This window comes from Capricornis sumatraensis, chromosome 5, assembly GCF_032405125.1.
Source record: "Capricornis sumatraensis isolate serow.1 chromosome 5, serow.2, whole genome shotgun sequence".
Taxonomy (NCBI): Eukaryota; Metazoa; Chordata; class Mammalia; order Artiodactyla; family Bovidae; genus Capricornis; species Capricornis sumatraensis.
Window position 1 is genome coordinate 79,790,235 of NC_091073.1, and position 23,067 is coordinate 79,813,301.

At 50.1% G+C, this 23,067-nt stretch overlaps 1 protein-coding gene across 6 annotated transcripts in view; it reads left to right on the top strand.

Annotated features, from left to right (window-relative positions):
* TNS3 (tensin 3) overlaps positions 1-7,576 on the top strand; it is a 222,311-nt gene extending 214,735 nt beyond the window's left edge. For all 6 annotated transcript variants that reach the window (XM_068973010.1, XM_068973012.1, XM_068973011.1 and 3 more), the window contains 4 exons: positions 987-1,155; positions 3,256-3,324; positions 3,425-3,451; positions 4,830-7,576. In XM_068973010.1, the coding sequence (XP_068829111.1) occupies positions 987-1,155; positions 3,256-3,324; positions 3,425-3,451; positions 4,830-4,974 (410 nt within the window). In that variant the 3' untranslated portion in view covers positions 4,975-7,576. The remainder of the gene's footprint in view (positions 1-986; positions 1,156-3,255; positions 3,325-3,424; positions 3,452-4,829) is intronic.
* The last annotated feature ends 15,491 nt before the right edge of the window (positions 7,577-23,067 follow it).

A 23,067-nucleotide genomic window follows, 5' to 3' on the forward strand; every position in this document is an offset into this window, starting at 1 on the left:
TGTGGTCACGTGGCGGCACACCTGCCAACAGGTGTGACTGCTGCTCGGTCTCAGAAGTTGGGATGGAGGCGGAGCCAGTTGGTGGCCAGGCCTCCAGGGAGACTCTCTCAAAGGAAGACACAGCCCGGTTAATCGTTCCAGTCACAGGAAAGCACTTTTGCCTCTGTTTAGTGAATATCTAGAGGCCTTTAGAGATGGAGTGAAGATACCCCTACTTACTCTCAGAGCTACATCTGGCAGAGTGGGGAATGAGAGCAGCTCTGTTCCTGGAGGGGACACATCCTTGGGGAGTGGCCAGGCGAGGTCACGGCTCCTACACAACTGAACTTCAAGCAGAGTCTGAATGTCCCATGGTCACAACAACCCATTAACTTATGCAGGGAGCTAGGCTCAAAAGGCCTTCAGGCTGTTTACAAAGCCTCATTCACAATCAGCTCTTTGCCTCTCCAAGGGGTGATGGCAGTGGACAAGCCCCCAGTGCCCCGCAGTGTGTGGATGGGACAGGCTGTCCCAGCTCTTTGCCTGCACACTGTATTCTGAGTTACTGCAAGTCATTTGTTCTTAGCAGCTCTTTCTGGATGCCTGTGCTTTTAGAACTCCGTGCAGGGTGGATATTTAGGGTCCAGATGGCACGCTCCCCTCTTGGGATGTTTCCTTAACTGCAGGTGTGGTTGGGCTCTCGTCCCATCTAGGCCCACACTGAGACTGAGGAGGTGCCTCCAGTGCCCCTACCGCCCCAGGGATGCCAGGTATAAATAACTCAGCAGACGTGGAAATGCATCCTGACCAGTGGGCAAAGTCTCCTTGACTCCAGTGCTGGGTGTGTGTGTGTCTCTGAGTCACTCACTCTCCACACCTTTGGAATTAGAAATAAAGGGTGCTTGCCTCAGGTACACCTGGCCACGAGTTTATGCATGTCATTCATAAGCCCCAGGGCCCTTGAGTCTAGCAGATGCATTAACGCCGCTTTCCCCTGTGTCTTCCAGCCTGCAATGTGTGGTACCTGAACTCCGTGGAGATGGAGTCCCTCACGGGCCACCAAGCCATCCAGAAGGCCCTGAGCATGACCCTAGTCCAGGAGCCACCTCCTGTGTCCACAGTCGTGCACTTCAAGGTGTCGGCCCAGGGCATCACCCTGACGGACAACCAGAGGAAGTGAGTGTGCACAGCGGCTGGGCTGCCAGGGTGGGCGGGCAAGGCTTCTGGCCTCACCTGGGGTTAGACCTCCTACCAGCTCTGCTCAGGCCCCTGGACGTGTGGTGGTCACCCAGGCAGAGCTCTGTGGTTCAGGAACGAATCAATGATCCGGTCAGTCTGTGCTTTGTCCTGATGTTCGGTATGTCCCCAGAGACATATATAAACTATTAACATTTGGCCCACGTGCTGTTTTTTTAAAGAATCAGTAAAATTTTTTAAAAGATACATAGATCTTTGAGTATCTCTTAGATAAACACACAATGTGTGTGTAATCTGCAAATGCAAAAATCTTTTAAGTCATTTCTGTAAAAACACTCTGTGGCTATGATAGACTCTATTCATCTTTGCTTTAGTGTCATTACTTCTAACAGTTATGACAGAAGTTATAACTATTATCCTGTTTCAGGTAAGAGTGTAACCTTGTTAGATATTATTTCAGTATTCAGTTCATGTTAATTATATAATATATATAATATGAAAGAATAATAAATGTTAATAATTATTAACTATTATTTAGATACTGTATAGTACTATATCTTAGTTAGCAACATTTGAACATCTAGGCAGTAGATGCTGTTTCAATTTCCAGGAACTTCCCGCCAAGCTGTCGCTGAGTGGGTTCCAAGTGAGCGGAGGTTCAGGGAGAGGGGGCACTTGTGGAGCTCCAGCCTGAGCACAGAGCAGGGTTAGGTGCCTGGACAGAGCCTTTGACCTCAGGATGAAAGGCATTTCAGAGGCAGTTTTTTATTTGCAATGGAAACAGCCTGCTGTAATTAATGAAGGAGCCCAATCAGCTAAAAGCAGAGTGGTGGCAGGAGCTTCGAGGGGTAGGGTGCCACCAGTCTCCATGCCAGCTGGAAGGGCAGCGCCCACACCAGTGCCCGAGGAGCTCCCAGCATGGCCCCTGCTCCAGAGCTAGCCCCGGGCTTGGGAGGGGCTCTGAACCACTGCTCTCAGGATAAAATAGGCGGGAAGTATGGGGTGGGGTGTGAGTTCTGCCGCTCAAATTGGGGTCCTCACTTCCCTCTTGACCCAAGTGGTCCGTGCAGCGGGCTCAGCATGCCTTGCACTCAGTTCCCTCACATTTCAAGCTGCACCAAGGTAACCGTCTCGGAATGTTTGCAACTCGAATGAAATAGACACAATCTGTGAGCCTGGCTCGGCCGAAGTGTGGACACAGGATCAGGCGGGACAGCATGGCTTCTTCCTTTGCAGCCTTTATTTTCTTCTGCTACTGGTGTGCTCTTTGTGTACCTCTGGTTTCCCCATGTGCTTACAAAACCCTGAGGATGGGCTGTGCCTGCAGCGCTCAGGAGCTTGCTTTTTGCCAGATGGAACATGACTGTACAGCTGATCCTGATCCTGTGTCCTCAGGATCCCCCATGGAAAGGTGCCTGGCTCCGCCCATGCCTTTCTCTTATGCTGGCCTCTGGGGACACCACGTCCCTCAGGAGGAGGGGGCACTTGTCCATCTGGAGTGGGGAACACAGGGCTGGCCAGCTCAGAGGAGCAGGGAGGGCTGGCCATGAAGCAAAGGACGAGTGACAGGGGCTGGGACCAGTACAGAGGGGTCCTCTGATGGTTCCCCCAGAGGCTGTACTGGCCTGGTGTTAGCAGCACCTCCCAGTGAATTTAATGTGCACAGTTTACAGCAGGCCAGTAGATCCCTTATGGGGGTGACTGGGCTCCTCTTGCAGGAGAATGGCGGGCTATATACTGAAGCCCTTTTCACAGGCAGTCATCTAAGGCTGTAGATAGTTGGTGGTTTCCTGGGATGAAGGTAGGAAGGCCAGGACTCACTCAGTTTGATGCAGTTTCTCCATTTTGCTCTTCACGGTACTTGCGTTCACCCCAAAACTTGCTCCTTCCCAAGCGCCCAGCTTCATATGTCTGCTGATTTCTAACAAATGTACACTCTACTCTTTTCTCCAGATGACCAGTAAAAGCATAAAATAGACTTCTGCCCCTGCTAAACCTCCTCATGGGGGGGCCCTCCTAGGGTAGCACTGTCACTGCAAGACCCCAGTGACAGGCTTGTGCTCCCCTGTGTCCCTGCAGGCTATTCTTCCGGAGACACTACCCTGTGAGCAGCGTGATCTTCTGTGCGCTGGATCCACAGGACAGAAAGTAAGATGCCCGTATCCCTACTAAGCGATGCACGTGCTTCTTTGGCTTTTTAAGTTAATAAAGAAATTGACGTGACTCTTCTCTTGTTCTGATTTGCAAGGTGGGTCACAGACGGCCCTTGCTCGAGGTACGTTGCCAGCCTGCCTTTGTCCTCTCTCAGTTGACACTCACTCCACTGCAGATCTCCAAAGAGGAAGATGACAAATAATGCTTATGGGTTTGGGTTTGGCTTTAAACAAAAATGCAAGTGTTCTTTTTATGCAGAAAGGGCCTGCCAAGGGTTAACTTTTTTGTTTACTCTTCTCTGAATGAGCAAAACTTCCATTTGACCCATAAAATAGGGTATAAATAGCATGAAGCAGATTGCATGGCGTTTCCGGCAGTTGAGGAGGGGGTTGGTGTGTTAGGAGGGAGGGCCACGTGGGTGCAGTAGGTGTCAGTGCTTCCCAGACCAGAGGGAGACCCCAGCCCTGCTGCCCATGTAACCTCAGATCCCCCAGAGCTGTCTACACCCCCACAGGTGGCCATGTCTGTGTCACCTAAATTTGATGACCACAAATGTCTCACTGCAGGAGCCCTCTCCTGGGATCCCAAGTTTGTGTTTGTAGCTTTGTCTTGGCATCTGATAAAGTGCTAGGCCGCCTGCCCAGCTCCCCAGAAGGGGCAGTACCCCCAGGCCACCCCAGCTCTGGCTCTTAGGACCAAATGCGCTCCCCATACATGGGGTTTGCTGCCCCGGAGGGTCACTTGAGTGCCATTGGCCTGTCTCTCCTGTGGGGTGGAAACCACTCAGCTCAGATAAAAACATCCTTCATTTCTCTGAGAAGGAGAAGAAGGACCTTAGATAAGGGATAATCCAGGGATTTGGGTTTGGATAATGGTAGTTATTGTGTTGTTTGGGGCTCACGAAAGCTTATTCAGAAAAAATAGATTGTGCTGTTCTTTTAAACAGTTTCCTCTCCTGCACATATGTGGCCTGGGCAGGGAGCCCCTGGTGTGTTTTTAGCACCCCTCATCCTCCAGCCCCAGTGGCTGGAAGTGTGGGCATCTAGGCAGAGCCCCCCCAACCCCAGGAACCGAGGTTGGGGTGCTGGCGTCTGCAGGTGTCTGTGCCTGTCTGCGCCCGTCTGCTCTGATGGTGTGGGGAGGGAACAGGCAGCTCCTGTGGTAAAGCAAGGGTCCTCCCCAGATTCTCGGGACTGGTGCCCAGGAGCTGACGGGTCTGGAGGGTTCCAGCCAGGCTAGACCCAAGTCTTAAGTTCAGGTCCCAGTCTCATTGCCCTCCCAGCCCTGCTCCTTAGGTTCCTCCCCTGCGAAGTCTGGGCACAGCATCTTCCTGCCGGCGTGGAGGGGATATACGGGCAGGTGTCTGGCAGGGGATGTTGCCCCAAGATTTTGGAGAGGTGGTGGTTAGAGGCGACGATGGTGAGGGAAGAAGCAGAGGCGTGCACCCTGTGGGAGGGATGGGCCTCGGCTGGCATGCTAACCCACCTTTCCTGTTGCAGAGTCTTTGGATTTGTGGCCCGGAAGCAGGGCAGTGCCACGGACAACGTGTGCCACCTGTTTGCAGAGCATGACCCCGAGCAGCCGGCCAGCGCCATCGTCAACTTCGTGTCAAAGGTCATGATCGGCTCCCCTAAGAAGATATGAGCCCTCACAGCCCAGAAACTCCAGAGGGGCCGATGTGACCCTGGTAGTCCAGCATTAGGAGGGAAAGGGGCTCCTCCGACTTTTCAAACATGAGAACAAACAACCTTGCCGCCTGTGGCCTCAGTTGAGGGGCACAGCTCATGGATGCACTTCTGTAGCCCAGTGCTTTCTGGGCAGAGGAAGTTGGACATCAGGTATGCCCATCCAGTCCCTGCTTGGGAAAGAACTATTCAAGGAGACGTGGGGACCCCTGTTCCTCACACTCTGGTGTTTATTTATGGGAAGGAGGGGAGCCCAGCCTGCTCCCCGTGGCCCTGAGTGCCTCGTCACTGCCATGTCAGAGTGTTCCTGGCCAGTGGACACGCCAGGGCCTCTGTCCTCCCACAGTGGAGATATTGATTAACCTGAGAAGGGGATGCATGTTGGTGGAAGGTTCGTGCAGGTCAGGCCCTCCTGGAGCACTATGGCATCGTGGGCGAGGGGATGGGCGGCGAGGACAAGAAAGGTCACATTGGTCACGGTGAGGCCAGAGCCCAAGCGTGGGGCAGCTCCCCACCTCCGCTCACATACCAGGTCTGAATGGCACACTGGGCCGTGAGAGGGAAAAGTGAGAAGATAGGAGAAAAGCCCCATTTCCATATAATTTATATTTTACTTTTGCCAAGTTATTTATGATAACAGCTTACCTTTGTTATGCTGTACTGGTGTCTACGTGCTGCCGTCTGCCAAGGTCAGGGTTCTAAGACATGCGTCTACCCCGGCAGATGTACCAGGAGTGCAGTATGGACTCTTGGCCATGCTCTCAGCTGTCATTGCCCGAGGGCGGCTGCCAAAACTGGCTTTGCCTCAAGCAGCCTTCCAAACGCTTGACCATCCATATTTGGTTTCCACAAGCAGCCTTCCAAACACTTGACCATCCATGTGTGGTTTCCTGGCTGCACATACAGCCTTTCTGGGGAGGAAGGCCTTGAGGGGTGGAACATGATTAGTTTGAGACTCAGGCTTGCTCTGTATCGCTGTCCTCGGCCATCTTGGGGCCCAGAACCGTTGACCTGCGGGAGTGCTCGTCTGTCTCCACCCCGCCTGTCGTCTCCCGTTGGCATCCATGTGTTCTGGCACCTGAGCAAGGGGAGGTTGTTCTACACTGGTTCCCAGCTCTTCTGTATCATCTTGGGCACCAAATCAGGCATGCTGTTTATGCTGATGTGCATGTTGCTAAGTGGAGGTCTGTCCACCTGAATCTGTCAGTGGTCAGAGGTTTGGGAGAAGCCAGTGGTCTTGCAGGCTCCCCAGAGCAAGCGACAGAGCTGGGCAACGTCGTCATAAAGCCCTCATCTCCTTCCCATCGCCCCAGACGTTCACGCCGTGGCTCTCCATCCCCGAAGAACTGTCCATCTCCTCCGCTTCCCAAATCAAGTACCAGCTCTTCAAACACCAGGAATCACCGCGGCAGTCATCACGCTAGTGTTTGAAAATGTGCTCTGTGGATTCTTTGTTTCTAAAGTGGGGCAGAGACAGTTAGCAATAGCGGAGGTGGGGTCCACCGAATCCAGTGGGCACTGCGTGTGTGTGTGAGTGTGTGTGTGTGAAAGCAGGTGGGTGAGTCCACTGGTTAGCTCCTATTGATGCACCAACACAAGTGCCTCGTTTCTGTGCCAAATGTTTGCCTTGGTCCTTGTGGACCCTCTTCTCTGACACGTGGCGGCACGGCCAAGGAGAATGTGCCGGTGTCTCTAGAGGCCTGATGCCTTGGTCGCTGGGGTGGGGCATCCAGCATTTCAGTTTTTCATTCACAGCAGAACTCAGCGAAGAGGAGCAGAGGTTTGTGCTGGCCCCCAAAGGAGCCTTCTCCTGAGATGCTGGTCCACAAGTTTGACCCAGAGACTGCAGGCCAGGTCCCTTACCCTTCTGACGGAGGAAGAAAGGGCTCACGAGGGGTTCTGGACTTAGGAGCATCAACTGCCCCAGCCACAGAGGGACCTTCTCCCACCCCTGGCTGTCCCTGTCCAGATCATGCAAGCCATGACATTTGGTTTTTAAACTGACTGGCAGCTGAGCCTTTCACTCTCAGTGGTCAAGGAAAGTTCCTCCCAGCAACCGGCTCCCTCTGGAGTAAGGAATGAAAGGAATCGAGTTTCCTGGTTTCTGAGGAGCTGGAACAACAGTGTGTTACATATGCATAAAATGGAACAAGACAAGTCCATGAGCTTTGTGCTCAGACCTTGGGCAGCCCCACCACCAACACTGGCTCTGGGCAGGCAGGAAAGGAACATCCCCAGGCATCTGGGGTGCCCATGGGCACAGGGGTACTGTGCTGGATTGTGTATAGGACTGCACCCCACTCGCATCATAGCCTCATAGCCAGAGCCTGTTAACCTGCTCATTAACCTATGCTGTATTCCTCCAGTGTTAACCTGTAAACGTGTTAAGTCACACCGCATTTAAGGGTCTCCGTGTGTATTCTCGGCATCAGAGACCTCATTGTGTCTCCTTCTCTGCCTTACCTAGTAGTGGATATTTTTACTTTTCTTATATTGTAAAGAATATATCCAGTATGTAAATGAATGTTCTATAAATCCTTTGTATAGTCATTTTCTCTGCTCTTTAAATATCACCTCTATTCAGAGTATAATAAAAGTATAAACTTGATAAGCCTCAGTGAGGCAAGCATTTTTGGTGTTAGATGGAAGTGCCCCACAGGGTGTGTGGAAGTGTGGATGGGTGTGTGTACATGTCTGAATATGCCTGTGTGCGTGTTTATCTGGGAGTTTGAAGGGGATTGTGTATGAATGAGTGGATTCACTTACAAACTTATTGCATATTTTTCCTTCAGGAATATAGTTTGATTTTTGCCCAGAGACTTGAAAATTGTATTCAGAGATTTTAAGAATTTAATAATGACATGTGGTATTGATCATAGGTGCTGCTACGTTTTTGATATTGATATAAAGCCCCTAATCCAGTAGCTATAGGAGGAAGCTCCTAGTGTAGGTCAGCCTCTAATGGGACTTCCCAGGTGTTTAATCAGAGTGGGTGTTGAACCTGAATATAAAAAGTCCAGTCCTGTCCAACTCTTTGTGACCCATGGACTGTAGCCTGCCAGGCTCCTCTGTCCATGGAATTCTCCAGGCCAGAATACTGGAGTGGGTAGTTGTTCCCTTCTCCAAGGAATCTTCCTAACCCCAGGATCAAACCCACGTCTCCCACGTTGCAGGCGGATTCTTTACTATATGACCCACCAGATAAGCCCCAAAAGTCTGGTGGGTTCACTTATTTGTTTTCAATAGATGCTGGTTACAGTCCCAGCACAGTTCTGCAGGCTCTCGTGGGCTTGTGGGGCTCATCCCCCAGCTAGGTGGAGCCCCACTGTGCTGGCTTTCTGCCCTCTAGGGTTGGTTTCTTTCCTCAGCTGGAGTGGAAGACGCCATGGGGATTAAGCCACTTGGTTGGAGAAGGCAATGGCACCCCACTCCAGCACTCTTGCCTGGAAAATCCCATGGATGGAGGAACCTTGTGGGCCGCAGTCCATGGGGTCGCTAAGAGTCGGACACAACTGAGCAACTTCACTTTCACTCTTCACTTTCATGCACTGGAGAAGGAAATGGCAACCCACTCCAGTGTTCTTGCCTTGAGAATCCCGGGGACGGGGGAGCCTGGTGGGCTGCCGTCTATGGGGTCGCATAGAGTCAGACACGACTGAAGCGACTTAGCAGCAGCAGCATGGTGGCTTCAGTTCCACTGACTATGCCAGAGCCTGCAACGAGAAAGGAAGATGAGGCTGGGTATGACCAGTGCATGTGAGATTTGGGTCCTGGCTGTGATGCACACTGGGGCCAAGGCATGACCAGGCTCAGGACTAAGGCGACCATCCATGTGGCTAAACCCCCAGGGCTGCTTCTGCTCCAGGTCAGAAAAGAAACAGACCCTGGGCCCATTTTGATTATGGACAAATAAGGAGCTAGTCCCCTCCCCAAACCTCAAAGTTTCCTCACAGCTGGGTATACGTGTGCAGCCTTCTGCTTTTTGCTCTGCTGACATGCCCAGGGGGCTGTGCTGTGAAGGAGGACCTGTAGTGGCCCCATGGTTGGTGCTGAGAGTGGAAGGGAGAGCAGGTGGAGGTGGGTTGAATCTTTTCCAACAGAAGGTTCTCACTAGGCCCTGGACCCTTGACCAGTGTCACAGCAGGGACAAAACGCAGAGGGGCTCTGGTTCTACCCATCTTATAGGTGCGCTTTCAAGGACACAGTCTGGATTTGTCACCACGGCCCTAGACTACAGAGAGAACTGTCCGAGACCCAATGCCCCCAGGCCTCGCTGGACAGCCTTTGCCTTACGGGGAGCTTCACCACTCCCTGTTCATCACTCAGCCACCTATCCGTGACCGCCCCTTTGCCCCACTCACTTGGGTCCTGGACCTATCAGTGACAGACCCCCTTGCCCTGCCAACTAGGGTCCTGGACCCATCAGTGACAGACCCTCCTTGCCCCGCCCACTTGGGTCCTGGACCTATCGGTGACAGACCCCCTTGCCCCAGCCCCTATCAGTGACTGTCCCCATCTTGCTCTGCCCACTCATCCTGGATCCATTAGTTATGGCCCCGCTCACCAGTCGTCTGGGGGCCATCAGTTATGACCCTTCATGGTCCTGGCTTTTTTGTCTCCTAGAGGTTTGTGTGTGATCTCCAAGGTGGTGGGATGAACTGCCCCCAACCGTGGCCCAGAGGTCACATTTCACAAAGCAGGGGCACTGGAGCCCGGCTCAAGACTGAACTGGTTTCCAGGTGGACCTGGGATATAGGGAAGGGACATTGCATGACCTGGGAATGGACTCTGTCTGGACACATTTGAGCTGCAGCGTTGTTGAATTTGTAACAAGAAAAATGGTCCAAGAACAAATGACATTAAAGTTCTTGAGGAATCAGACCACAGCCCAATTACAGCCCAAGCCTGGGCTGGGGCAACAGTAGGGTTGTGGTGGGCTCCTCAAAAGCTTGTCACCTGTGAGGGTCCCAGCAAAAGGGATTCTGCCACAACTGACCTGGTTCCCAAAGCCTTTTGTCCCTGGGGATCGGAGACTTCCTTCCCCATCCCAGAGACACTGGGGTGCTGGGGGCACAGGCAGGGGTCCTGCCCCCTCCTGGAAGCACTCTGTGTCTCCCACAGGCAAGTGATTCCCCCACAGTAAATGCCAGGCCAGGGAAGGCTCTCTGAGCCTTGGGCCTGCCACCTTCTCCCTTAGTGAGACCCCCTCTGCCCCTCAGGCAACCCTACAGGGGCCAGTGAGAGCCTCAGGGCACTATTCACCAAAAGCCTGAATAGTCAATGGGAGTGCAGCCCAGGGTGGTCTGGGGCCTGGTGCTGCCCCCGCGCGGGTCCACCCCTGCTGACCCATGAGACTTAATCCAGATCCAGGGTCTCCTAACATAACAGCCAAAATATCCAGGATACAATAGGAAATTACCTCTTGTACCAGGAACCCAGAAATTTACAGCCTGAATGAGAAAACACAATTGACTGAGGCCAGCATCCAGATGAATCAGGTTTTGGGATTACAGTATCTGGCCAGGATTTAAAGCAACCGCTGCAACAATGCTTCAACAAGCAAGTCAAAATTCTACTCAAACAAATGGAGAAACAGAAACAGAGCCATAGCAAAGGACTAGAAGTCATGAAAAAAGCCAAACAGATGACATTACAAAAATGTATAAAGCAAATTAAAGATCCACTGGGAGCTCAGGAGCAGAGCGGAGATGATGGAGGAGTGAATCTGGGGACCTGACTGAGCAATGAGGAGTTCAGTCTGATTGGCAGACACTTGAATACATGAGGGGACCTACGGGACAACTGTTTGTTACCGCTGAGTCTTAGATGGTGAGGGGAAGGAGAATGGGGCTAAGGAGAATTTGAAGCAATGAGCTAAACTCTCCAAATCCAGCAAAAGACACGAACATGTAGATTCAAGAAGCTGTGTGAACCCCAAACAGGAGCCTAAAACAGCAACAACAAAAATCCATGCAAGACTTTTCATCGTGAACTTTATGAAAACCAAAGACAAAGAAACAATCTTGAAAGCAGCCAGACAGAAGTGATGTCAGATCATGTATACTGAATGACAATGGTGGATTTCTCATTTTAAACCACAGAGGCCAGAAGGAAGTGACACAGTCTTCGAGGCTGAAAGAAAAGAAATACCAGCTGTGAATTCTGTATTCAGGGAAACTACCTTCAGGAATAAAGGGAAAACAGGCTTTCTCAGGTGAAGGAACTAAAAGAATTAGTATTTAGTAGAGCTCTTCTTAACGATTTGGCTAGAGGAAGTGCTTTGAACAGAAGTACAAATGATGAAAGGAACTTGGAGCATCAGGAAAGAAAACAGAACAGTGGAAAGAATGACAGGCCCTGCTTTTCCTCACAAGTATTATAAATAAAAAATGATTGACGATTGAAACAAAAATTATTCCACCACCCGATACTCAAGACAGTGATATTTCAAAGTGAGGAAGGTAAAGGGACCTCAATGGAGGTGACATTTCCACACATCAGACCAAGTGGTGAAATGCTGATACCAGCAGATAATGACAAATCACATACACACATATGTAGTCATAGATTACATTGATTAAATTAGTAATTTAACAAGCATAGAAACTATGCGAAAAGATATACTTCATAACACTAAATACATCAAAATGAAATCTTAAATGAAAACTAATAGGAAGGCAAGAAAACAGAAACAAGGAAACAAAAACAAAGCAATCGCATATCAGAATTTAGTCCTAGCTTATCAGTAATTGGAGAAGGCAATGGCACCCACTCCAGTACTCTCGCCTGGAGAATCCCACGGAGGGAGGAAACTGGTAGGCTACAGTCCATGAGATCGCAAACAGTCGAACACGACTGAGCGACTTCACTTTTTATCAGTAATTACCTTTGATGTAAATGTCTGAAGAAAAACATTGCAGAATGAAACAAGACAGTTCAAATTCAGTGACAGACGTAAGTTGAAATTACAAAGATGTAAAAATATATACCATACCAACATTAATTTAAAAAATATAGGAACCACTGTACTAATACCTGAGAAAGTACACCTTAGGGTAAAGAATATTACTAGAGACAAGGATGGACATTATACAATTATAAAAGGACCAGTCCACCAGAAAGACATGAGGGTCCTAAATGGACACTCATCAGAAGCTCAACACATGAGTCCAAAGCTGGTTGAGCTGAAAGGAAACAGACAAATCCACAGTATAGGTGGGAACTCAACATGCTCTTCTCAGCATCTGATAGAACTATTATACTAGAACTATTCACTGTATCCTAGTATAACAGTTCTATCAGATGCTGAGAAGAGCATGTTGAGTTCCCACCTAGAACTATTCACTATATAGGAGAAGGCAATGGCACCCCACTCCAGTACTCTCGCCTGGAGAACCCCACGGATAGAGGAAACTGGTAGGCTACAGTCCATGGGGTCGCGAAGAGTCGGACACAACTGAGCGACTTCACTTTTACTTTTCACTTTCACGCATTGGAGAAGGAAATGGCAACCCACTCCAGTGTTCTTGTCTGGAGAATTTCAGGGATGGGGGAGCCTGGTGGGCTGCCGTCTATGGGGTCGCAGAGTCAGACACGACTGAAGTGACTTAGCAGCATTCACTATATAATAGCATAGTATGGAAAGAAAATCAAGAAAGATATGGAAAGTCTACACAACATAAGCAACCACAGGATCGAACTGACAAATCCTGAACCACACTCAGCAGTAATATACACATTTTTTCGAGCACCTGTGGACCTTTCACCAAATAGACCATAAATTGAGCCCTAAAGCAGAGGAGAAGGGGACAACAGAGGATGAGATGGTTGGATGGCATCACTGACTCAATGCACATGAGTTTGAGTAAGCTCTGGGAGTTGGTGACAGGGAAGCCTGGCGTGCTGCAGTCCATGGGGTCGCTAAGAGTGGGACACGACTGAGTGAACTGAACTGAAAGCAGAGGGAATCCTGGGAAAGGGCGTAGGTCTTCTCTGGGCCCTTAGGGTTTCTAAGACCATCTCAAGTTGCCTAGATCCTGGAGAGTTGGTTAGGACAATAAAACAGACTGGTTAAGCAGCTACTGTTTGCTAGGTGCAGTGCAAACCCTTGTCAGTTGGCTTGGTTTATGGGTTCAAGCTCCCCGCTGCGGAAAAGTCAAGGAATCCACACAGCACAAACCTGAGTGGGCCTGGTGGGAGCATGCTTCCTGCCATCTGGGCCTGGATGTGGGCCCCATACAGATCCCCCCAGTGTCACAGGTTGAGTCTGCCAACAACCTTGGCCAGGAGCCACTGAAACTGGCTTATGGTTACACAACAGCTCCCAAATGGGGCACCCACAAGTCGGGTGATCTAAAGAAAGAAAGAGAGAGAGAGAGAGGAAGGAAGGAAGGAGGGAAGGATGAAGGGAGGAAAGGAGGGAGGGAGGGAGGGAGGGAAGGAGGGAAGGAAGAAAAAGTCGCTCAGTCGTGCCCGGCTCTTTGCGACCCTATGGATAGTAGCCTGCCCCAAGCTCCTCTGTCCATGGGATTTTCAAGGCAAGAGTACTGGAGTGGGTTGCCATTTCCTTCTCCAGGGAATCTTCCCAACCCAGAGACTGAACCCAGGTCTCTCACACTGTAGGCAGACACTTTACCATCTGAACCACCAGGTGATCTTAGCTGCTACAAAGGAACAGCTGCAGACAACTGCCAGCAGGGGTCTGGGCCCATTTACTGAGAATGAAGCTCAGGGTCAGAAAAATGCATTGACTTGACTACAGTCTGGACACAGTCCTGGTTGTCTTTTTTTTTTTTTTTTTTTTTTAACTCTAATTTCTTTCTGTGTCAAAGCCCCAGCCAGGCAGCATGGGACCCTGCAAGAACCCAGTCAGCGATTCCAGAGCCTGTGTCCTCCCTGTGGCCCTGAAAAGACATCCCTGCACACTCTCCCCAGTGAGCAATCTCCTGTAAACTGGTTCCCTCCTTCTGCACTTTGCCTTCCATTTGAACTGGAAGAATCTAGCTGAAGTCATACCTGCAGTCTCCCAGGATATGCTGAATCTGGCGGTGGCTGAGAACATAGTGGACACCGTCGCCCCCTAGTGGCAGCATAGCTTACTACAGTAGTGTGTGAGTGTGAAGTCACTCAGTCGTACAGACTCTGCGACCCCCTCTACAGCCTACCAGGCTCCTCCGTCCATGGGATTTTCCAGGCAAGAGTACTGCAGTGGGCTGCCATTTCCTTCTCCAGGTACTACAGCAGACACAACCGCAAAGACCAGTGTGGTGTCTGTTAGCTGTTAACCTACAGATGGAGAGCATGTAAAATTAAAACTAGATTGAGTTGTCTTAATATGAGGAGTTTGGATGCTAAAGCCTAGTTGTCTGGCTTCAAATTTTGGCTCTTCTTCCTATTGACTCTGTGACTTTGATAGGCTACTTGACCAGACCAACTTTTCTCCTTTGTCAGATGGGAACAGTAGTAAGTGCTTATGTGATACTGATGTCCTGAGAATTAAATGAGTGAACAGGTTAGAACAGCATCTGTAGGGAACTGGCATGTAATCATACCTATAATTATCTTTAAAAAATACTATTAGTCTTTAATCCTTGATAGACCAGTTGATGGTATTTGCAGATTAATGTTGAGACCCACTGTACAAAAAGTGAGGAATTTCCCTGGTGGGTCAGAGGGTAAAGAATCTGCCCACAATGTAGGAGATCTGGGTTTGATCCCTAGGTGGGGAAGATCCCCTGGAGAGGGAATGGCAATCCGCTCCAGCATTCTTGCCTGGAGGATCCCATGGACAGAGGAGTCTGGCGGGCTCTAGACCATGGGGTTGCAAAGAGTCAGACACAACTGAGCGACTAACACTTTCACTTTCATCCTTCATAGCGGTGACTCCCTAGAATAAGAGTGGGGAAACTTCCAAATTAAGGTCCTGCACTGGCTTACAGTGAGATGGTCAGGATTGGCCTCAAACTGCTGGGGTTGAGATGGTTTGCATCCCTGAGTGACTTTGCATCCCTGAGTGACTGAGGCGGTGGTCTGGTGGTCTCCCTGTCTTAGCCTGAATAGGAGCCAGCCCAGCAAAGCTTCCACAGGAAGGAGAGGGCGTACCTCACTCCCCTCCCTCCTACACCTCCTTGCCCCAGCAGCCAACCTTTCTGCTTCCCCCACACCTCGCCTCCGTGTCCCAGTCATCCTTGTTATCTGATCATAGATACAAAGAGATACCAGGAATGAAAACAAAAGAAACCTCCTTTATGAGGTGTTGAAAGTGTTCTAAAATTGATTGTGTTGACAGTGAATGGTAGGGAAGACAGGAAAACCATTTACGCTTTGAATGGGTGAAGGGTGTAATGTGTGTGTTGTATTTCCAGAGAGCTGTTATAGAGGTAAAAGTGGAAAGAATCGAGAAGACTAAAGACAAGCGTGAGTCCTGAGTGGTATGGACAGCAAGCCAACATCTCTGCGTGGAGAGAACAAGGGAAATCGGCCTGGCAGCATGGGGACCTCTGTGGCACTGCCACACCACCCAAAGCAGCTACCTCCCAGGCTTGCTGACCAAGCAGAATTGTGCTTCCTCTTAGAAACATGCTCCAACTGGGAAGTACAGAATGCCTGCAGAGGATGAACCTATAACCACGGCGGTGGCCTCCTCCTCTGTAACGTGGGATCCCTGGGGTGGCCTGTGCAGGGAAGTGAACCAGGGAACCCCTAGGGTGGGGAAAGGGAAGCTGAGAGACAGGAAGGGAATCTGGAGAAAGGCAGGCCTCCCACAGTGCAGTGTGTGGGGACTCTCAGTGGGGTGACCAGTTCTTCAAAAGACCTGGGTTGAGTTTTCAAACTTTACCTTTGATTTAAAAACCCAGCACCAGCAGGTGGAGCTTCCCAGGGGCACATAGGTGGGGACTACTACTTCAAATGGGGCTTCCTACGTGACTCAAAAAGAATCCGTCTGCCAATGCAGGAGACTCAAGAGATGTGGGTTTGATCCCTGGATTGGGAAGATCCCCTGGAGTAGGAAATAGCAACATCCCTCCAGTATTCTTGCCTGGAGAAGTCCATGGACAGGGGAGCTTGGCAGACCATGGTCCATGAGATCTCAAAGAGTTGGACACGAGTGAGCATGCATGCACTTTACTGCCTCAAGTCAGGCAGGGAGGAGCCTGGTGTGTTTTCAGCCATTCTTCTGTCGTTGGAAAACTGGGGGTGGGAGAGCTCGAGCACAGTGAAAAGGAGACTGGGAAAATTTGGCAGAGGCTCAGGCTTGACCAGATGATGTGTGTGGCTCAGGCCTGGGCTGCAGGCTCTGCTGCAGGGGGAGACCTGTAGCCGGGAGAGAACCTTCAACCTCGCACCTACCTCAGCAACCACCCAGCAGGATGGATGGGTCCGAGCCAGGAAAAAGCGGTCAGGATTTATCAGGGCTGAGGAGGGAGGAAGTGATTTCCGAAAGGGAGAACTTTTGCCCATGTCCATGGAAGTGTAGGGCAGTGGGATCATCCAGGCTGTGAAGACCCTGCAGAAAGACACGGGGAGCTCAGAGTCCAGCTATGAGCACTTTTCTGCCTCGCTCTTCTCTCCCAAGACTCCGCCTGAGGCTCCAGCAACAAAACCCGAGGGGAGGTGAACAACTCTGAGTTAGCTTGGAAAAGTGAATTCTCAGGAGGCCCTGCATGTCTTCAAAACCAATTGGCTTTTTCCATAAGCAAGAGTGGCATTTTCTATATAAACACGAGCAGTTACTGGGCCTGCTTTAGATGTCAACTAGCACCTGTTCCCCCTGAGCGGACATGAAGGAAAAAGAAAGACAAAAGCGAGGCCACTTGTGGCATGATTCCATGAGTCTTGACTTCTCCACTTCTGTTTTACCTTGGTGGGCAGGTGACAGGCAGGAATATGTGTCTATCCCAGCAGGTGTGCTGTACATACAGAGCTCGGGACCTGCCAGAGGCTGGGGAGAAGAGTTTCGGAGGCGAACACTTTCCTCCTCTGTAAGGAAGACTTTCCTCCTCTGTAAGGTGAAAACACCAAGAAGCTCACCTCTCTGGATGGTGGAGCCAGCCAAGCAACAGCTATGGAGGCACAGCTGCAGACCACACTGCATTTAAGAGCAGAGAGGAGACAAGCCAAGGAGACACCAATGAAAGTATTTTAACACACGTTTAAAAAGAAAGGTGACTGTGCTTGGTAGAGCGTGGACACATATTTTGGAGGTGTGCATTGATGAGTCTCCCCCTTTTCCAGTACTCTGTACATGGGTGGGTTTGGGCTGATCAGTCCTCATTCTATGATTGTGGGCGTCAGACTCCATGTCTTCAAAAGGTTGCAGTGAAGATGGAATGAGGTTCTGTATAGGAAGAACCAGTGCAAAGCCTGGAACATGGTGATCATGCCCATCGTCACCGTTACCACCAGCATCTTCACCATCATCGCCATCAACATCAGCGTTATTGTCGTCATCTTTCCTGTTACTAGGTGTCAGGTGTGACAAGCCCCCAAACCTGCTTCCTAAGAGTTGGAGTGTGGGGGTCAGATTGGGAGCACTTGGTTTCCTCCTCTGTTAGGCCCAGTTGAATGGAAAGACAAAGAGAACCAAACTGAAGTATCTGAGGAGTCCTGACACGGTGTGAGTGTAGTTCCAGGGTGTCTGCTTGCTCTGCTGGCAAGGAAGCAGAATTACTGGATGTCGTGGCATATAATCAAACCTGTGTTTGCATTTTACATATGCTTAGCCTCTTAGATCGGCCTATTATCCACCTAGTTATCCAAAGAAAAGTAGGAAAAGATATGTGGGAATGGACATCGTTACAGATACTGTAAAAGTGAAGGTTGAAAAAAAAATGGGCAAAAGATTTGAATAGAAACTTTACCAAAGAAGAGACACAAATGGCAAATCAGCACATGAAAATCATCTCAACATCAATAGGCGTTTGTGATCCCATGGACTGTAGCCCACCAGGCTTCTCTGTCCATGGGATTTCCCAGGCAAGAATACTGGAGTGGGTTGCCATTTCCTTCTCCAGGGGATCTTCCCAGCCCAAGGACTGAACCCGGGTGTTTTGCATTGGCAGGTGGATTCTTTACTACTGAGCCACCAGGGAAGCCCTCATTAGGCACTAGAAACATGCAAATTAAAACTACAGTGAGATATCATTCCATCACTCTTAGGCGGTTAAATTTTTTTTAAAATGCCAAAGAGGAACTCCAACCCATTGCTGGAAGGAATGCAAGAAGTGTGTGAGCACTTAGGAAACATTTCTTACAAGGTTAAACATGCACTTACCGTGTAACCCACCAAACCTGCTCTTAGGAGCTCACCCAGCAGAAAGGAAGGCCTCATTTCTGGACGGAGGCCCATGAGCTATCTGAGCAGTATTAGTCTTTAAATTTATTTAGCATTTACTCTGTCAGACATTAACTCCTAGAAGCCTCAAAACAACCCATTGAGCTTAAGCCTGAGCAGCGCTCCCCATGCTGCTGTCTGCACGCTCCCTCCCCTCCTCTCCCTCCAGCTTTAAGGGGCCCCCTCCCTGGGAGGTGACAGAGGTGTACCTCTTCAGGCCAGGGTATCAGACAAGGGCCGCATACACTCTGTACAAGCACAGACAGTTTACTGGGGTGAGAAGGAGGAAGGAAGTCACGGCAATCGCTGATCTTAGCTCTCTGTGACTTGGAGGGTCTTTTGTGCTCCCAGAAGCGACGCTGAGCAGGGCTGCAAGCACTGCTGTGGGAAGATCCTTCTCTTCCTGGCTTTGTGGGAGCTTCTGCTCCTGGAGGGGACCGTGCCCCCGGCTCAGAGGGTTGCATCCTGGCCCCTAGTGTTCCCCTGGCCACCACGGGGTCCAAGGATTCTGGAGGAGGGGTTCTGCTCTATAGAGCAGCTGTGAATGTGTGCGTGTTTGCTTGTATGTGTGGTTGTGCTTGTGCATCTGAGCTCTTCCTTATCACCCGCAAACCTACAGGTGAGTGACCAAGGTGGGCCAGGAGTGACACTGACTACAGAGTTTCAGGGCCTCCTGCTCCTCAGCGGTCAGCAGGGACCAGGCTGGGAGGGTCACCTGGGACCCCAGGACGTTCCTTGCTGCTGGCAGCTGGGTAAGGAAATGCTCACACAGCCTGCACTTCACAACCACCAGGAGGAGGCTGGGGGTTGAAGACATGTTAACATTGACTTAGAGAAAGTGCACAGTACTTTGCAGGCTCCTGAGGGTTGGTAAACTGCTGTCCACCGTCGACGCCTGCGGGCGGGCTGGCTGTGTGTGCTTTCCTGTCATTGCTGGAGGACGTGGAAGCACAAACACCGTGGAAGAAAGGCTTCAGAAAAAACACAAAATGGTAGCTGTAGTTGTGCTAGAGTGGGAGGGTTCCCCTTTGTTTCCTGTTCTTTGTTTCTTTTTGTGTGTTGGGGGGGAGTATTTTCAGAATGGTCGCTCAGCAGATAAAGACTCTGCCTTCAATGCGGGAGACCTGGGTTTGATCCCTGGGTCTGATCCCTGGGTCGGGAAGATCCCCTGGAGAAGGGAATAGGTACCCATTCCAGTATTCTTGCCTGGGAAATCCCATGGACAGAAGAACCTTGTAGGCTACAGTCCATTGGATCTCAGAGTCAGACACCAGTGAACGACTAAACACAACAATAAAATGCTTTCTATTAAGGAAAATCCTCTATGCTGCGTAGGGTCCCGGAGTGGCCGGTAGGGGGCGCGCGCCATCGGGGACTCGAGTGGGGCAGTGGGGCTACGGGGAGGTTCGCACGCGGGACCCGGACCGGGGCTTAGAGGTAGGGAGCGAGGATCTCGAGCGGAGGCGGGGGAGGGGTGGGGAATCTGTGGACAGCCCACTCGGTTCTGAGCACTGTATCGGTAGTAGCCCAGCCCTGTGAAGAGCCTTCTGGGGAGGAGAGGGGGCTCCAGCTGAGACCTCAGGGCTTGGGAAACGGGATGCTTGGTGTGGCAAGGAGACTGGCATTCAGAATAGTCGGGAGCCCTAAGGAGTCCTCATACTCGCCCGAACCCCGCAGGGACCCGCTCAGCGAGGAGAGAAGGTGGCGGGTCCTCTCAGAGCCTTCTCGGGCAGGGCACGTGTCGGTGTTTTGCAGGTTTAACTCGCGGGATTGCACATGGCGTCTCCATTCCACAGGGGAGGCCCGGCAGCTGGGGGCCCTTCGCCGTCCAGGGGCCTGGGTGGGGGGACGGCATACATTCTCCACCTCCCCCATCCTCAGCTCTGCAGAAACGAGGAAGAAAAGCAATTTCCTAGACGTGTCGTGAGTTTTAAGTACAGAAACAGAAGGGGGCGTTCTGTGCGCAATGACTGTGGTTGTGAAGCTGTAGGGTTTGCTGAGCATCTAAGTCTTCCTTTCCCTGTAAGGTCCTTTGTAAGAACTAACCCCAGAGGGCGCCGGTCCGGAGAGCAGAGGGCAATGGTCCCATGTAGCAGGGCGCTCAGCTCCTTGATTCCCCTTCTTGTGAGTAATTTGGCTTCCCTGGTGGCTCAGGTAAAAGAATCTGCCTGCCAATGCAGGAGACGCAGGTTGGATCCCTGGGTTGCCAAGACCCCCTGGAGAAAGGAATGGCAACCCACTCTTGCATTCTTGCTTGGGAGATCCCATGGACAGAGGAACCTGGTGGGCTACAGTCCTTGGGGTCCCAAAGAGCTGGATAATACTGAGCGACTAAACAACAACAACTTGAGTAAAGACTCTATTTCCCGCGGGGCACAGGAGTCCTGTGACCTGGCCCTGGCGTGGCTCTCCTTTGGGACATCACCTGTTCCTCCCCCATCTCATGGTGGATGGGTTTGTGTGTGAGATGATACCCATGCTGTAGTCTCTGGGGGTCTGACGGGCCCCCACGAGGACTTCTAAATCAAATGGCTTGTCTTGAGTCATCCAGCTGAGTTCTGAAGGCTCCTCTGAGCTGCTTCTGTTTGCCAAGACCCCCACCCAGAGTCCTCCAGGTGTCGCCCTTCCTCCTGTCTTCTGTCTAGGGTGTTAAAAAGGAACACTTGGGATCATTCCTTTTATGACAAGTGAAGACCTTGCATTACAGTAACCAAAATGGCCACAAAATGGAAATATTCTATTTATCTCTTCTGTGTGTATTGCCTACAAGGACTCTATTTACCTTAGGCATTTACACACTGCAATCACATTATGACTCTAAAGTACAGTTTTTACAGGAATATCAGGATAAATACTTGATTCCTCCTTCCCTTTTTACTTACAGTTTTCAGGATGAGTTTATTTCTTAGAATCCTCCCATGGTGAACAAGTAGAGTTTTGTTTGTTTTAGTACCTTTCTGAATTCCTCGGTTTTTAACACATGTGATATGCTTCCAACCACCTCTATGACTGCTTTTCGCCTTTAATGTTAAAGAACAAGAAGTGTGAATACACAGCAAAGTGAAAGTGAAAGTCGATCACTTGTGTCTGACTCTTTGTGACCCCATGGACTGTATAGTCCATGGAATTCTCCAGGCCAGATTACTGGAGTGGGTAACTGTTCCTTTCTCTAGGGGATCTTCCCAACCCAGGGATTAAACTCAGGTCTCCTGTATTCCAGGCAGATTCTTAACCAGCTGAGCTCCCAAGGAAGCCTTAATACACAGCAAAGGCCATGACAATGGGCATTCCAACTGTCCCATGTTCCATTTCTGGAATCCAGCTCTAACGAAATCATTAAAAAACAGGTTTGAATGAAAGCTTTATGAACAAAGATGTTGGTTGAAGTATTTAAAAAAAATGAAAGATTAAAAATATTCTCATTCTAAAGTTCAATAGTTATCTAGTAAAACAGGGCACATCCATTTGATGAAATATTATACTATATACTAAATATTACATATTAAATATATATAATATACTAAATATTATAATATATTATCTGATTTAAATGGTCATTCTTAAAACTGCATAACAGTGTTAGAACCTTTATGGAAATATATAATATACATACAACAATATTCACCCAATTTAAATGTATTCAGTAACTTTTAAAAAAAGACTTATTTGTTTATTTATGGCTGAGCTGGGTCTTTGTTGCTGCATGTGGGCTTTTTCTAGTTGTGGCGAGTGGGGCTGCTCCCTGCGGCGAGTGGGGGCTGCTTGTTGTGGAACATGAGCTCTAGGGTGTGTGGGCCCAGCAGCTGTGACGCATGGGCTTAGTTGCTGTGTAGCATGTGGACTCTTCTCTGAACAGGGATCAGACCCATGTCTCCTGCATTGTCAGGAAGATTCTCAGCCACTAGACCGCTGGGGAAGCCCTAAAGGTGTAGAGTAACTTCTAACACATGCATAGCAGTTGTGCAAACATCACAATCCAGTGTGGGTTCCCATTGCCCTCAAATTCCCTCATGACCCAACTGCTCCTCTCCTGGGTCTATACCCCAAGGAAACGAGAACAGATACTGAAGAAAAAACTTGTTTGTGAAGGGTCACAGCAGCACTGTTTACAGCAGTGAAGATGTGGAAATAACTCAGATGTCCATCAGCTGAAGAATGGGTGAAAACTGTCATATGTTCACACAGTGGAATATCATTCAGCCCTAAAAATGCATGAAGTACCAGCGCATGAAGCAATGTGCCTGAGCTTCACAACATTATGTGGATAAAAGAAGCCAGATGTAAGAAATCACATATTATAGAACTGTATTCATAGGAAGTGTGTAGAATGGGCAAATCCACAGAGACAGAAATGGGGTCTGTGCTGCTGAGGGCTGAGGGAGGGGAAGCAGGAAGTCACTGCTGAGGGCTGAGGGAGGGGAAGCAGGAAGTCACTGCTGAGGGCTGAGGGAGGGGAAGCAGGAAGTCACTGCTGAGGGCTGAGGGAGGGGAAGCCGGAAGTCACTGCTGAGGGCTGAGAGAGGGGAAGCCGGAAGTCACTGCTGAGGGCTGAGGTAGGGGAAGCAGGAAGTCACTGCTTCCGGGCACAACCTTTCCTTTCTCAGTGATATAAAGAGTTCTGAAACTAGAGAGGGGCTCTTGTTACACAATGTTGTAAAGGTGTTAATGCCACTGAACTGTACACTTTAAAATGGTTAAACATGTTAATTTTACCGCAAT